Here is a 13,540-nt window from a genome sequence, read left to right as displayed (position 1 = left end):
ACAAATCTGACTGGACAGCCGACGTTTTCTCAAGAAACATAACTTGTGAGACCCTTGGTTTAACTGCTGCAAAGGGGACCGAGGTAGTACGCCATGAGCGTGCAATCGCTCTCTTGGCTTCAGTTTGGATATGAGTGACCAGCTTAAACTGGGTCCATGAGCATGATACCGGTTTCTTCCCGAGTAGTGCCCTAGTCGGATTTTTGCGAAAGGAATGACCTGTTACGGTATAAATTAGCTGATACAGCCTAGACCAAACCTGCCGGATCTTGGGGCACTCCCACCATATATGGATGAAGGTCCCGTCAGCCTGGCATCCTCTAAAGCATAATGGGGACCTGGAGGGAACTGCACGGGCGATTCGCTTCCACTGCCTGTACACTCGAACTTTTTGCGGTCGTGCTCCAGATTTGGGACCATATGTTCTCTCCAATGGGGCCCCCCAATTCCTGTTCCCATTTTGAGGCATAGGGAGGAAGTTCCCTCTGTAGGGAGTCCATCAAGGACGCATAGAGATGAGACCTGGGCCATGAGGGTTGAGCGTCAACAGTTGTTCAAATGAGGTCATAACCGTGATGTCTCGGATCGGTCCAGCGCACTGCCTCAAAAAGTGTGTAATTTGTAGAAATTGAAAAAAATCTCTAGAGGTAAGCTGATGTTTCCCTCGGAGCTCCGAGAATGTTACAATCCCTGCAGCGGTATAAAAATGTCTAGCTTGGACTAGAGAGCGAGCTGTCCATTTAAAAAAAGCCGATGGATTCATATCCCGGAGGGAAAAGGGGATTCCCCTGTATTGAGAGAAGGGGAGTGTGCGGGGTAAACCATTTCTGGGACACCTTAAGGGCATCCCATAGGAGCAGGGTATGTTTAGTGATTGGGCACGTGACAGTGGTCCGCATCTTGGGGGGTAGCCACGGTAGATTATGTAAGAATATGAGGTCACACAGATATGCCTCCAAGGGGACCTCCTTCTTCGAGTGCCACGTAAGGAGGGGAACCATCTGGGCTGCCGCATAATACTTCTGGAAGAGAGGAAGTCCCAGGCCCCCTTGCATTTTGGATCGGTATAGAACTGATCTAGCAATTCTGGGGATGGACCCGGACCATATGAATCGAAGGACATGGCGCTGGAGTAGGCGTAGCCTAAAAGCTGGAACCGGAATGGGTAAAACTCTGGCAATTTAGGCAGAAGAGACATTTTTACCGCTGTGATTCTACTTAGCCATGATATATGATGTTTATTTTAGGAGCGAAATCAGGTGAGTAAACAATTTAGGGTAATTGGCAGTATACAAGGTGTCATACGTCGGGGTTATATGTATCCCCAGATAGGGGAGAGCGGACTGCACCCATGTATAAGGGAAGGAGGATTTTAAGGAGTCATAAAGGACGGGCGGTAAGGAGACGTTAAGTGCTTTCGTTTTGCTTCCCACAGACACCCGTTTACCGGCAGGTGAGTCGCCAGAATCACTTCTGTTGTAAAGCCGACAATCGCTTTACAAATGTAAACAGAGCCGCCGGGAGTCTGTTTAAACCAGCCCAGTGCCAGTGACATACTGTGGACATCACTGGTCACTAAGGGGTTAAGCTAAAAAAAAAAACCTCAAAACGTGGCAAAAACAGTTCAGATCTGGTCCAGAAAATGATGTGAATCCAGCCTGCTGACGAGGTACTTATGTGATGCTGGGCGTCATTCAGGCAGAAACATAAGCAGTTACAAGTATTATTTTTTTAAACTCCATTCAAGGGACATTACTTTTGTCACATGGACAGAGAACAGAGAACAAACCTCAGTGACCACTGAAGTTTCCCAATGTGTTGCTTGCAAGGGACCCCTACACTGTCAGATTATCACAAATTACTGAGATTTGTCACTGACATAAAGCTGAAGGTGCATTTACAGTGGGTGATGTCCAGCTTTCATGTGAATGTATTAGCTTGCATTGGCTATTTTTCTAGTTTTCGCACATATTTTGAAGTTTTATGCAACCAGGTCACCACCCTAGAGCAGAGTGGAGTACAAAGGTTGGTCTATTTTGCCCTATAGAATGGTCACTGTTTTTTAGTAAAAGTAACATTATTTTTTTCTTTAATTACTTTAATCAAGATCTTACTTACACCGCTGATATATTTTTTTAGTTGGTGACTTTATTCCAGACTTCCACAATGCTTCATGAACTGGTCTCATTCTCTACATAGTAGCTATCAGGATAGGCATTGCCTCAACATTAGCTTTGGAATCCTTCTAGGTTGTCTTCCTACTCTTTTTACTTAGTGTACGATTTTTAATCATGCATCGAATAAAATTAATGTTTTATATAAAGAAACGTCTTTTCGGAACCACTTTTCCGAGTGCCTAAAAAACCCCACTCACCACAACTCCATTCTTTTCCAATTCAAAACAGGGGTGTGGCACTCCCCAATTAACACCCTCTTTTCCTCTTCCCCCATTCTCCCCGTTTAATTAGCTTTGGAAGATTGTGGGGCTAGCCTAGAATGTGTCCTTTTGGCACAGGGCTCTGCATTGTGGCACTTTCCAAACCTAAGTGTACAGGTTAAGTTTGCTGCTGAGAACTATCTGGATCCAGAGCCATGCCACAGCCTCTGGCGTTACCATGTCTCTAAAGGCTCACTTAGTCAGTAAGACTGGTCGGACTGAAGCATCGGGAGCTACCACAAAGTTGCCACCATGCTCTATTTCCTGCAATTCAGCCTAAAAGAAGCACCATTTTGCTGCTGCCCCTGAAGCACCTAGTTGATCTTGGATCTCCAGTTCTGTTTCATTGCCCACCTACAGTGATTTGGTCACCTCTGGCTGCCTGCAACCCTCATCAGCTGGCCAGGTTTGTGAGTACTTGAGGCATTGCCTTACATTGGGCCATGTTGCTTACTGCGATTACCCCTAATGGTTCTTGGGGCATTTACCTGGTATCACCAGATGGAACCTACAACTGGAACCTGGGAACATTATTCGCTAGGGTCTTGCTAACCAACACACAGTTACTGGATGATTTTGTCCATAGGGGTTTTAATCGTGCTCTGCCACCATGCTTGGCAAATTCAGTCTCTGACCCTCCTGAGACTGTGAATCAAACTGGTTCGGAAGGCCCTTTTGCCATTTCGGGGTCACGTTCAGGATGTCAAGAGGAAGAGGCTGTGTTTGGCTCACCACAGTCCCCCGGAGTTGACTAATCCTGCTGTTATAGGTTTTGTATCTTTTAGGGGGTTATTCACAAAAGGGTGAAGAGTGTGGAGAGGACAGGAGAAGTGAACAATCTAGGACAACATAGCTGAACTGGAAAATGAGCTGAATTGGAGATTTTTTCCAAATCAGCTATTTTGGCCTAGATTGTTCACTTCTCCTGCCTTCTCCAAACTCTTCACCCTTTTGTGAACAACACTGTTAGAGCCCCTATGGCTGTAAAGACCTTTCCACTACACCTGCTGTTTGAGGTATTCCTCTATGCTTACATGAAACACCCTAAAGGGTCCTGGGCCCCACCTGAGAATGTGCCAGAGCATTTTCCCATTGAGAACAGATTCACTAATAGTTGGTTTGCGCCCAGTTTGGATGCTCCAGTGATCCAGTACCTTTAGGGAAGTTCACTGACAGGAGGTTGAGTTCCCTTCCTAGATCCCCGTTTGAGTTAACTTGTTTGGCCCTCCATCCTGTGTTTGCTGTAATTCTGATCTGTCAAAGCATGTCCAAATGGATTAAACTGCTTAGAGTGGATCCTCCTACTCCTGGGGTAAGCCTCTGAACTGGTATCCTGCATAGAACAGATGTCTGTACAAAAGAATAGGGCACTCTGGCTATGTGTGTGGGACATCCAAGGAACAGCTGATTCGACTTTCATTTCGGGGACTTTGTCTCTTTAGACTGGCTCTTGACATTGTCATTACCAACTCCTCAGGTAGCCACAGTATGCTCCTACCAGAGTGAAGTAGGGGTCAGATGAGCCCTGTCCCTCTACCTCATATGCCTTAGTAATGGCAGATTATCTGAGTCTAACTCCTACTGAGCCCTCTGTCAAATTTCAGTATAAAGTAGTGCCTCCACTTCTAAGGCCCCGTTCACATATAGCGACATACCTTTTGCAGCGGATCCGCACGGCCGGGATAGCGCGACTTTCGGGGCGACGTTCCAGCGACGATCCAGCGACGGTAGCGCGACCTTCCCCGTCGGGCTCCATAGAAAAAAAGCAAAATCGCGCAAAATCCGCCGAAAAAAGGGTCCGGTAGAAGCGACTTGCGACAGCGACGAGCGACGCGCGACATGGAGTTAAGACAGCTCCATTGAATAACATTGGCCGGCGACTTCTCGCGATATCGCGCGGCAAAAATGCGCGATATCGCGGCGGAAATCGCGCGACAATTCGCTATATGTGAACGGGGCCTAAAAGTTGGGGGCTGTTCACACAACCAGATGGGTCCCTGGTTAGTGGGCATCCATGGCTTTTGGATGCTAATGATAACTCGACTAGCTCACTGGCTAATTTTTTAGAAATGGTATCTATATCAGCTGGCCCACAACATGTTGTCTGTGCTACTACTAGCTTTGTCTTTACTCTGCATTCTGGGACACCCTTTTCCTGTCTTTCTACGAGTGTGCCCTTCTGAGTTTTAGTCTCTACAAGGGCATTCCTTCTCCTCAGGAACATTCTGATAAGGCTGATCCTCAGTATTCGCTCTGCCCAGAGGGACCTTATGAGATACAGAGTTAGCTGGGACCGGTTTGCACAGCTCTCTCCCCTAGCAGGGACCTGACCCCTCAGTATCTTTTACAGGGTAGTTGTTGACAGCACTGGACCTTATGTCCACCCTAGTTTCTTTTCTTTGCATCCCCATTGTGGGATGCTTGTGGGACCTTCCTTGCATAGGGTCAGTTTTCCAGACTCTGATCCAAAATTCTCTCAAAGGGCCCAACTCCTGCAAGTTTCCACCACTTGGAACTTTACAGATGTCTAGCATTGGTAACTACCGGTAAACAGCAAGCGAGGCTGGCCAGCTCTCTCCACCCTCTGGGTTAGTGGAAACTTCCCTAACAATCACAGTATTCCCCTCTCTTTCCCATTTAGGGACTAGTGAGGTACTTGAGGCTTACCCGCTTTACATCACCTCTCCTTTTCTTGTTTACTTTCAGTCTTCCTTAGTCTCCTTTTTGGTATCTGGGAGTCTGGACTTGGGTTGAAATGTGCAGACAGTTCCAATGCATCTAACTGTCCTTTGTATGAACTCTCAATCTCTTTAGAGTCTATGGGGTGGTTTATTTCCCCTATTGTGGAAGAATTAGGGTTTCCACAAACTTTTGACCATATAGCATGCTCGTGGTTCATATAAGGGGTTGAGAACTTGACTTGCATGACAGATGTACATCAGATATGGTAGGCCATGAAGGTCTTCATTGATGCTTCTGATGGTGTCTCCATTATTTTGTCCGCCTTTGTTTAATAAATGTAAGTTTCAGACATGTTGCAAAATTGGCAACTATAGGGCATATTTTTAAAGCAGTCAATGTGACAGTCACCAAAATTTTACTGCAAGTGAATATTCCTGGTACATGTGTTTTAACTTACACAGCATGATTAAACACCTGTGAATGTCACATTTACTGCATATAAATATTCCCTTTGTGTCCATGCCCGAGGAAAGGATCTGAAGACTCACCTTTCAGAAATGAAAAGGTACCATATGGTTATATACCCTTTTCCTGTAACACCAGGAGCGTTCCTTCTAAACGTATGATTTTGTGGGTCAAGGTATAAAATATTTTTGGATATAAGAGGGAGCATCCAACATGATCACATAATCATGTTCATAGAGGGGGAGTGGGTCTCCCAAACTTTGAGCTATATCAAAAAGCTTTTCTCCTCAGACGCCTTTACAGCTCCAGACGCATCAACTAGGGCGGGTGACTGGTTTTCCTTTACACAATTACGTGGTTTCGTCTGTGACAAAATCATACTTACTGGTTCCCTTGCAGCATACACCCCTAGAGACGCTTCTTCTCCTACTCACACTGTTTCTTCTATCTATGGGCTGTTGCGGGTGGAGGGTACAACTGGATGATGACCCCCCTATCGAGACACGGAGGAATATTCTGGGTGAATCCTGTTCCGAAGATGAAACTCACCATTTGTCCATGTCTTCTTATATGCAGGAGAAAAATTATAAGATTGTGTCTCTCTGGTACTGGACACCTTAAGATCTCCACAGGATGTACCCATCCCTTTCCAGTTGCTGCTGGTGATGTGCTAAGGAAGTAGGGACCTATCTGCATGTATGGTGGCATTGCCCTGTAGTTTTGGTCCTCAGTTTTTGCTTGTTATCATAAAATGACCATCTCTAGTATATGTCCATCTCCAAAGGTGGCTCCCCTGTCTATGTTTTCAGGGTTCCTTTCCGTTCCTTAAGAAGGTATTTTGTGCCATTGCTTGTTGGAAGCTAGAGTAGCTATCTCTAGGTACTGAAGTCTGTCCAATCCCTGAGTCCCTTAGTGTGGGCGCAGATAATGAATGATATCTATATTATGGAGGACCTAGTGGCATCCGACAATAATAGATCTGATAATGCTTCAGAGACTTGGTCCTGCTGGCTTGCCTTTAGGGACAGATTAGCGTTTGCAGCTCTTGCTTTTCCTGTGGTTGGGCCCACCGCAACTATGTTCCCCTCTCTACCCTTGTCCTTGTTTCCTTTTCTGTTTTTCCCTCTCATTCTTCTCCCGCTCCCCTGTCTTCTTCTACAGTTTGTCCTTTCTTTAACACTTTCTTCTTGAATTCAGAATTTGTTTTTCTTTTTTGATGACTCTTCAATTCTCCTGCATGGACACCAATTGTGTTTCTTACTGCCTATAGTAACGTGTCTTTGTTCTGGTTTGTTTTTGGCTACGAGACACACTTGTTGTAATGTTTATACCGTTTTTTTGTTACTTTTTGTACAATGCAAAACCTTTTAATAAATAGATATTGACCTTAAAGGACCCATATATTTATAAGTCAAAGCAGATTTATTATATTTAAAAATTATTCTTTATGGCACTTCATCACCTGTGGTGTTCTACAAAGTAGTACAAACAAGAGAGTGTACCACTGATAAGTAAAATGCTTGCATACTCTGTAGAAAAAACTAATATAGCAATAACTAGATACAATAGGAAAGAGAGTCCTAGTAGAACCTACAATCTAAATAGATACATTTTTAGCATTTTTATTTGATTTAATATGTGAAGTCGCAGAGCTAAAGTCTTTTAGTTTTGGATAGTGTAGGGAAGGGTTAGAGCTTATGTCATGTTTTTATTGCTGTTCATGAACTCATCGGGAGAGTCCCCCCTCTATTTGATCATTATCACTAAGAGTGAAAGTTAGGAGATCCAATATTCAGGAGTTGTCATCAGAGCAATATGTGAGGGAAAATCCTCAAATGGAGTCATCTTGTCCTTTTGACAACCCTCCAAAATGACATACTCTATTTACTCTAGAGAGATTTCCTCTCATTTCCTGTTGCATCTCTGGACATGAAATAAATAGAAATCTCCCAGGTGCAACAAAGGCAGCAAAAAATAACATGACGGGTTTTAATTCTTTCCCATCCTATCTAGAGACTAGTTTTGGCTTTTATACACACTTTAAACATATGTAACAAAAAGAATGAACAAAAACGTAAGCTGGTCACATATATTGAATACAACTACAAAATCTCTTTTAGATGTAGCATTAAGCATATAGTGTGATAGTATACCTCATTGCATAAATAAATTAAATTCATTGTTTAGATTGGCCCTCATACTATATAGCAGTCCATTTTTACTCCCATGGTTTACTGTGGTATACCATAGCAGTTAATCACAAGACAGGTTCAGTTCAATTTTAGTGTTTTTATCTGCATGTCACTTCTCCATAAGAATAAACATTACTGCACTAAGAGGTATTTAATTTGTATAATGGGATTGCATTGTGGTTTGGAGCACATTTTCTCTCCCTCTCAGACACTGCAGCTCACAGTGGGAGGGTTTCAGGAGAACAATCAGTCCTGCCAATCCAGAAAGCAGTGGTTTGGGCTAGGTGTGGCCTGATGCTGATTGACAAACTATAGACTTATGAATTAGCAATGACAATGCTGTTAGCCTCACCCCCTGCAACATCTTCTAATCCCCCTGCATTTCATGCAGCCACTGCCTACATAAAAAAAACCCTCTGCTTTGAATTCAGGAGCGGTGCAGCAAAATTGTTCCCCCATCGCAGGAAGCTGCATTAGCTGAACTTCACTGGCAGGGTCAACAGGTATTTGTGAGACGCTGCGGGGGAATAAGGGAAAATAGTAAGGGCAGATGAACTTATAACGAAGTGCTGCAGCCATAGTTCTAATTTTAAAAAATACAATAAAATTGAGCTGAAACCATTAGGGCCCATTCAGACATTTCCAGAGTGGTGTGTTTTGGGAAGAGGTGCGTTTCTGCAACGTGCATTAGCTCTCATTCACATTGAGCGTTTTGTAGCGGTCTTTCTGCTCGAAAAAACACTAAAAAACCACATTTATTTCAATGGCCATGTGCACAGCTAAGCGTTTTTATAGTCGCTTGTAGCAAAACACCCGTCGCTAGAAGGCCCCATTCACACCTGTGCGTGCCGGGAACACACGTCCCGTTTTCACGAGTTTGTGCCCATTTTCGCGAGTTTGTGTGCCGCGTTTGCCGTGCGTCCTCATATTTTTCAGTGGGTTCATATACGTGCAACAAACTCGGCAAAAAAAGCTCATGTAGTATTTTGCACGACACACATTCCGTATTTTATGCTTACGCATTTCACGCGCACTAAAAACACATGTCTTGCTGGCCGCACACAAGAATGTGCGCTTCGGCGTGTGTTCACAGGATGCGCAGGTGTGAATGGGGATGAACAAAGTACATGAGCTTCTTTTTGACAGATTATGCGCTTCTTGGCCCCATAGACTTCAATGGAAACACTCAAACAAACGCGCGTTTTTGCACATTTGTATGCGCGTTTTACATGCATTTGTTCATTCACATCAATGTGTCACAATCTGCTTGCAAAACGCACAACTGTATGTATGCGTTTAAAACGTTGGACTTTAAAAGATTGTATCAGCAAACAATCCACATTCAGAAACACATAATAGAGAATAGCCTTTATATTAATCTAATTATGGGCCCTTTAATCATTCTAATAACGCAGCCCTTCCTTTCTTTATTTACTTTTCTTAGCAGAGTATCAGGCTGCATCTCACAGGAGCTCAGTGCTGATAACAGACTCTAAGAGAACAGGCATACTGTATATCAAACATGTTGTTGGAAATTACTATGAGGAAGACTATGTGGTAGGGTATTCTTTGCAAAGTGCAAATTCTCTTACTAACTGAAAAGCCTATTTACCTTTTGTAAAGAAACCCCTATAGCCTTTGTTGGTTGACGTTTTACCCAGGAACCTGGACAGAGTGTCTTCTCTAAACTCTGACAGGAGACAGGTCAGCAGCCTCCATGTCCATGAAGGTCTGACTCTGGGCGGACATTTCTGCTCTGACAGTAAAGAAAGCTAAATAACGGTACACATGTATCCCTCAAAGGTTGCCCTATTATAACAATTTAAAAGTGGAAATTAATACTTTAACAAATGCCCAATTCCTGACTAGATCTCTTTAAAATGTTTCTTTTTTTTACATTGACTAAGCTTGTTAAATAGAAGCAGCAACTTGAAGAGTGGATGCGGCGTTATCAATAGCTGTAGTGGCCACAGTGATATGATGGTGTACTTGATCCCAGTCCTCTTTTAGTTGAGTAGAGATAGCCTTACTATAGGCATCAGCAATACCAGGAAAGGTGACCACGCTGGAACTCCGAGATGCCCAAATAATATGACTGAAAAAAGAAAAAGACTTATAAATAAATAAATTAAATGCATAGTACACTTATGTTTTTTAGAAAAATCAGCATTTATGTTTATATAATTTTACCTATACTAATATCTTATTGCTATGCTTTGGGTATAAGTTGAGCTGGTCATTTAGGATCATCAAATGCTTGCAGAAGAACTCCACTCAAAATTGGTAAAGTGACAATAAACTCAGGAGTTAAATCTTAAAAATGCATTCAAGTACATTAACTATTAACATAAATGTATCTTATTTGTGTATCTCTCGGCTGTAGATCCTCAAATCATCTCTGAATTGGTCCTAACACTGTCCTTCCTTCTGGATGGTGGCCACTTTTGTTCCCTGTGTATGTTGTAAAGTAGCCACCACTCCAAGCTCACTTCTGTGATGAACTATACCTTTAATACAAATTAGCTAACTAAATGTGAGATTGTAGTCCATCACAGAAGTGAGCTTGGAGCAGTGACTACTTTACAACACACACAGGGACCATAGGGAACAATAGTAGGCACCCTCCAGAAGGAAGAACAGTGTCAGCACAGCCGATTTTTATTTGTCAAAGTAAAAGATGGGTCTCCAACAAGTTTTTAGGGCTCACTGGTTCCCATTCATCAGTGGCTGAATAAAAGACTATGTAGTGCACTGGACCAGGATTAATTGGTTAAAAAGAATGTCAGATGTAGGACGGCTTGTACAGGGCACCAGTCAGACAGTGTTGGCTGTCTACTCCTGTCACTATTACTATAGCAAATAACAATCAAGTAGACCTATCAAATCTCGTTGGTGCTCTTACTTTTTGACCGTCTTTTTGTACTACTATTATAGTGACCTCTGCTGGGTTCGCCGTTTTACAGAAAACTGCAATCATTTCTACCTGCAGATTTTCTTTTACAGATACTCCTCGCTTAACGACTTACCTGTTTTGCGACCACTCGCACTTACGACCGTCCTCCGAGCGACCTCCGACCTCGCGCGTCAGCGCCAGTGCGACGTGTCGTCGGGGGAAGTGACGTCCTCCGTTCTTCACAGCGCGTCCCCGTGAGTATTTTCATTGCCCGATGTACAGTACACTGTTCAGTACTGTACATCGGCAACGCTATACAGTACTGTACTAATGCAGTACAGTACTGTATAGAGTTCCTCACTTAACGACCAATTCGTTTAACGACCTGGTCGTAGGAACGGAACTCGGTCGTTAAGTGAGGAATACCTGTATACTGCTGTCCAGTGCTCCAACAGCACTTCAACCTCTAGAACATCACATTTATAGAACTCGGTGCATTTGGAAACTCAAGTATAAAAGAAAAAAAGCTAGTGAATGTTTCACACGGTTTGAGCATGATGCCCTGCCCCAATCCTGTGTAGAAGATGGAGTACTGTCCTGTTTCTGTGACAGAGCATACAGTTACATGCTTAGCACAGCAGTTTTCATAAGTATTATAGATGGTATGCTAAACTACTACAGGTGAAACTCGAATAATTAGAATATCGTGCAAAGTTCATTTATTTCACTAATGCAACTTAAAAGGTGAAACTAATATATGAGATAGACTCATTACATGCAAAGCAAGATAATTCAAGCCGTGATTTGTCATAATTGTGATGATTATGGCTTACAGCTCATGAAAACCCCAAGAACCCCAAATCCACAACCTCAAAAAAGTAGATTATTACATGCAATCAATAAAACAAGGATTGTACATAGAACAATATCGGACCTCTGAAAAGTACAAGCATGCATATGTACTCAGTACTTGGTTTGGGCCCCTTTTGCAGCACTTACTACAATTACTTTTGCATGATATTCTAATTATTCGAGTTTCACCTGTATGTGTGGTGGTTTGTTTTGGGTGTGTAATTCGGTATCCTGGTGTAACAACACACAGTCAGATTACACTATAATTTGTTAAATTCTGAACACCACATCTGTAATTAAGTTGCTTTTGACCAGAGCTGCCAAACAGATGATTGGTCAAAATTAAGATTTCACTTGGACTATATTATATGTAACCTGAAATTTTCATATGTCATGAAATCTTCAAATGTAGCAAAGTCTATACTGTGTGCCTGAAGAACAATGTTAGCACTCTTAAACAGACACTTTAAAAAAAATGGGCTTTTCCACTTTCACTGATCACATGCTTATAAAGTACTGTACCTGTAATAAAGTTTATCTGGGAATGCAAAATGATTAATGAAGGCCCGCTCCACCAACATTAACTGGTCATTGATCATTCGGACTCTAAGTGGACTGGAAAGAGAGAAACACAGTCATTAACCTGGATGTTCTGATCACAGTAGGTAATAATAGAATACATTGTGGACTGATACTTAAAAATGATCTGTTGCTGAAGGGATCAGTTGTGTTGTTATGAACTAAAGGAAATTGAGTAAATTGGACCCTACGCTGATTACGACTAGGTTCGCCTAGGCATCTAAGTGACATGTGGTACTCACCAGAGACCCCCTTATGGGGCTTTGGACTCAGCTGAGTCCTGCTGCTCTTAGGTTACTTTCCCAGATACTGGCAGACACAACAGACAGATCTGATAGGACCACCAGCGGATTCTCGGATGTGCCCGGTTGCAAGGACTCAGGAGGATGAAGTTCGGCAAACGGGGCTTACTGGGAGTAGATATGCCCAGCTGAAAGGGCCTGAAGGAGCAATGCAGTGTACTAGCAATGCAGTGTAGGCATTAAACAGAGAATAGGAGTAGTGCGTCATGGAGCAGCAGATAAAGCATACCAGGAAGGGTGTCAGGCCAGGATCAACAGATGGAGAGTACAGGGCAAGAAGGCACCTGTAGGCACTGGAGCGAAGTAGGTACTCCAGGACAAGATTCTGGATACACATGAGGGGCTCGGCATCACATGAACAAATGTTGCATGGGCACCTGGCCGCAGCTGCAACACCTGGGATAAAACTCATAGGGGTTTATGGCCACACAGTAGGAGTCATGCCACTGGAGTTGTCTTTACATTAGGTACATACGATTGCTGATGCTCCAGCGTACTGGAGCTACTTCTTTTATCATTAACTTCTATTTTTTTTTTTCATTTAAAGGATAATGTTTCATGGAAAAATATACTGAGAGAAAAAGAGGGCTGTCATTGCTGATCTTCTTTTTCCTTGTTGCCCAGCTGCCAATGGTTGTATTACTTTCTGAGTCACTGACCCAGAACAAGAATGCAGATTAGAAAGTCAGATTGAAGTCAGAATTCCTGATTTGTACATACAGTGGGAGGAATTTACGAAGACTTGAGCAGACATTTGGCAATTGCTCCAGATTCTGTCTGCTCTAAATTCCCCCAGAATGTTTCAGGTCAGTGCTCCAGAAAGTATCAAAGCTATTCAACCAGCATGACAACAAGGCATCTAGAATTTTCAGAAGGAGGGCTCAGAAATATTTTCTCATTATAAGTTTTCCAGCTCACCACACTGCAAAAAATGCTGCGTGTCCATTTTTTTGGGTGTGTTCCTTTGCATTGGTGGCCCATTCAAACTGAATGAGCTGCCGTAACACAACACTTATTAACATGTGAAAATGTGCATTAATGAGCATGCGCTAATACAACAAACATGAACTGACAAACGTTTATAGGTCCTCAATGACCTCAGAAGTGCTTTCAAACTATATAGAACGCAAGCAGAATA

General features: G+C 43.0%; 1 protein-coding gene across 1 annotated transcript in view; it reads right to left on the bottom strand.

Annotated features, from left to right (window-relative positions):
• Positions 1–9,606: 9,606 nt before the first annotated feature.
• Positions 9,607–13,540, bottom strand: part of NAALADL1 (N-acetylated alpha-linked acidic dipeptidase like 1) — a 42,478-nt gene continuing 38,544 nt past the window's right edge. Inside the window, exons 18-19 of the mRNA XM_018554311.1 lie at positions 12,044–12,136; positions 9,607–9,871 (exon numbers count right to left, since the gene is read on the bottom strand). Of these exons, the coding sequence (XP_018409813.1) occupies positions 9,688–9,871; positions 12,044–12,136 (277 nt within the window). The 3' untranslated portion in view covers positions 9,607–9,687. The remainder of the gene's footprint in view (positions 9,872–12,043; positions 12,137–13,540) is intronic.

This window comes from Nanorana parkeri, unplaced genomic scaffold, assembly GCF_000935625.1.
Source record: "Nanorana parkeri isolate BGI_ZX_2015 unplaced genomic scaffold, ASM93562v1 scaffold153, whole genome shotgun sequence".
NCBI lineage: Eukaryota > Metazoa > Chordata > Amphibia > Anura > Dicroglossidae > Nanorana > Nanorana parkeri.
The sequence above is the reverse complement of the archived record's forward strand: the minus strand, read 5'-3'. Positions and strand labels throughout refer to the sequence as shown.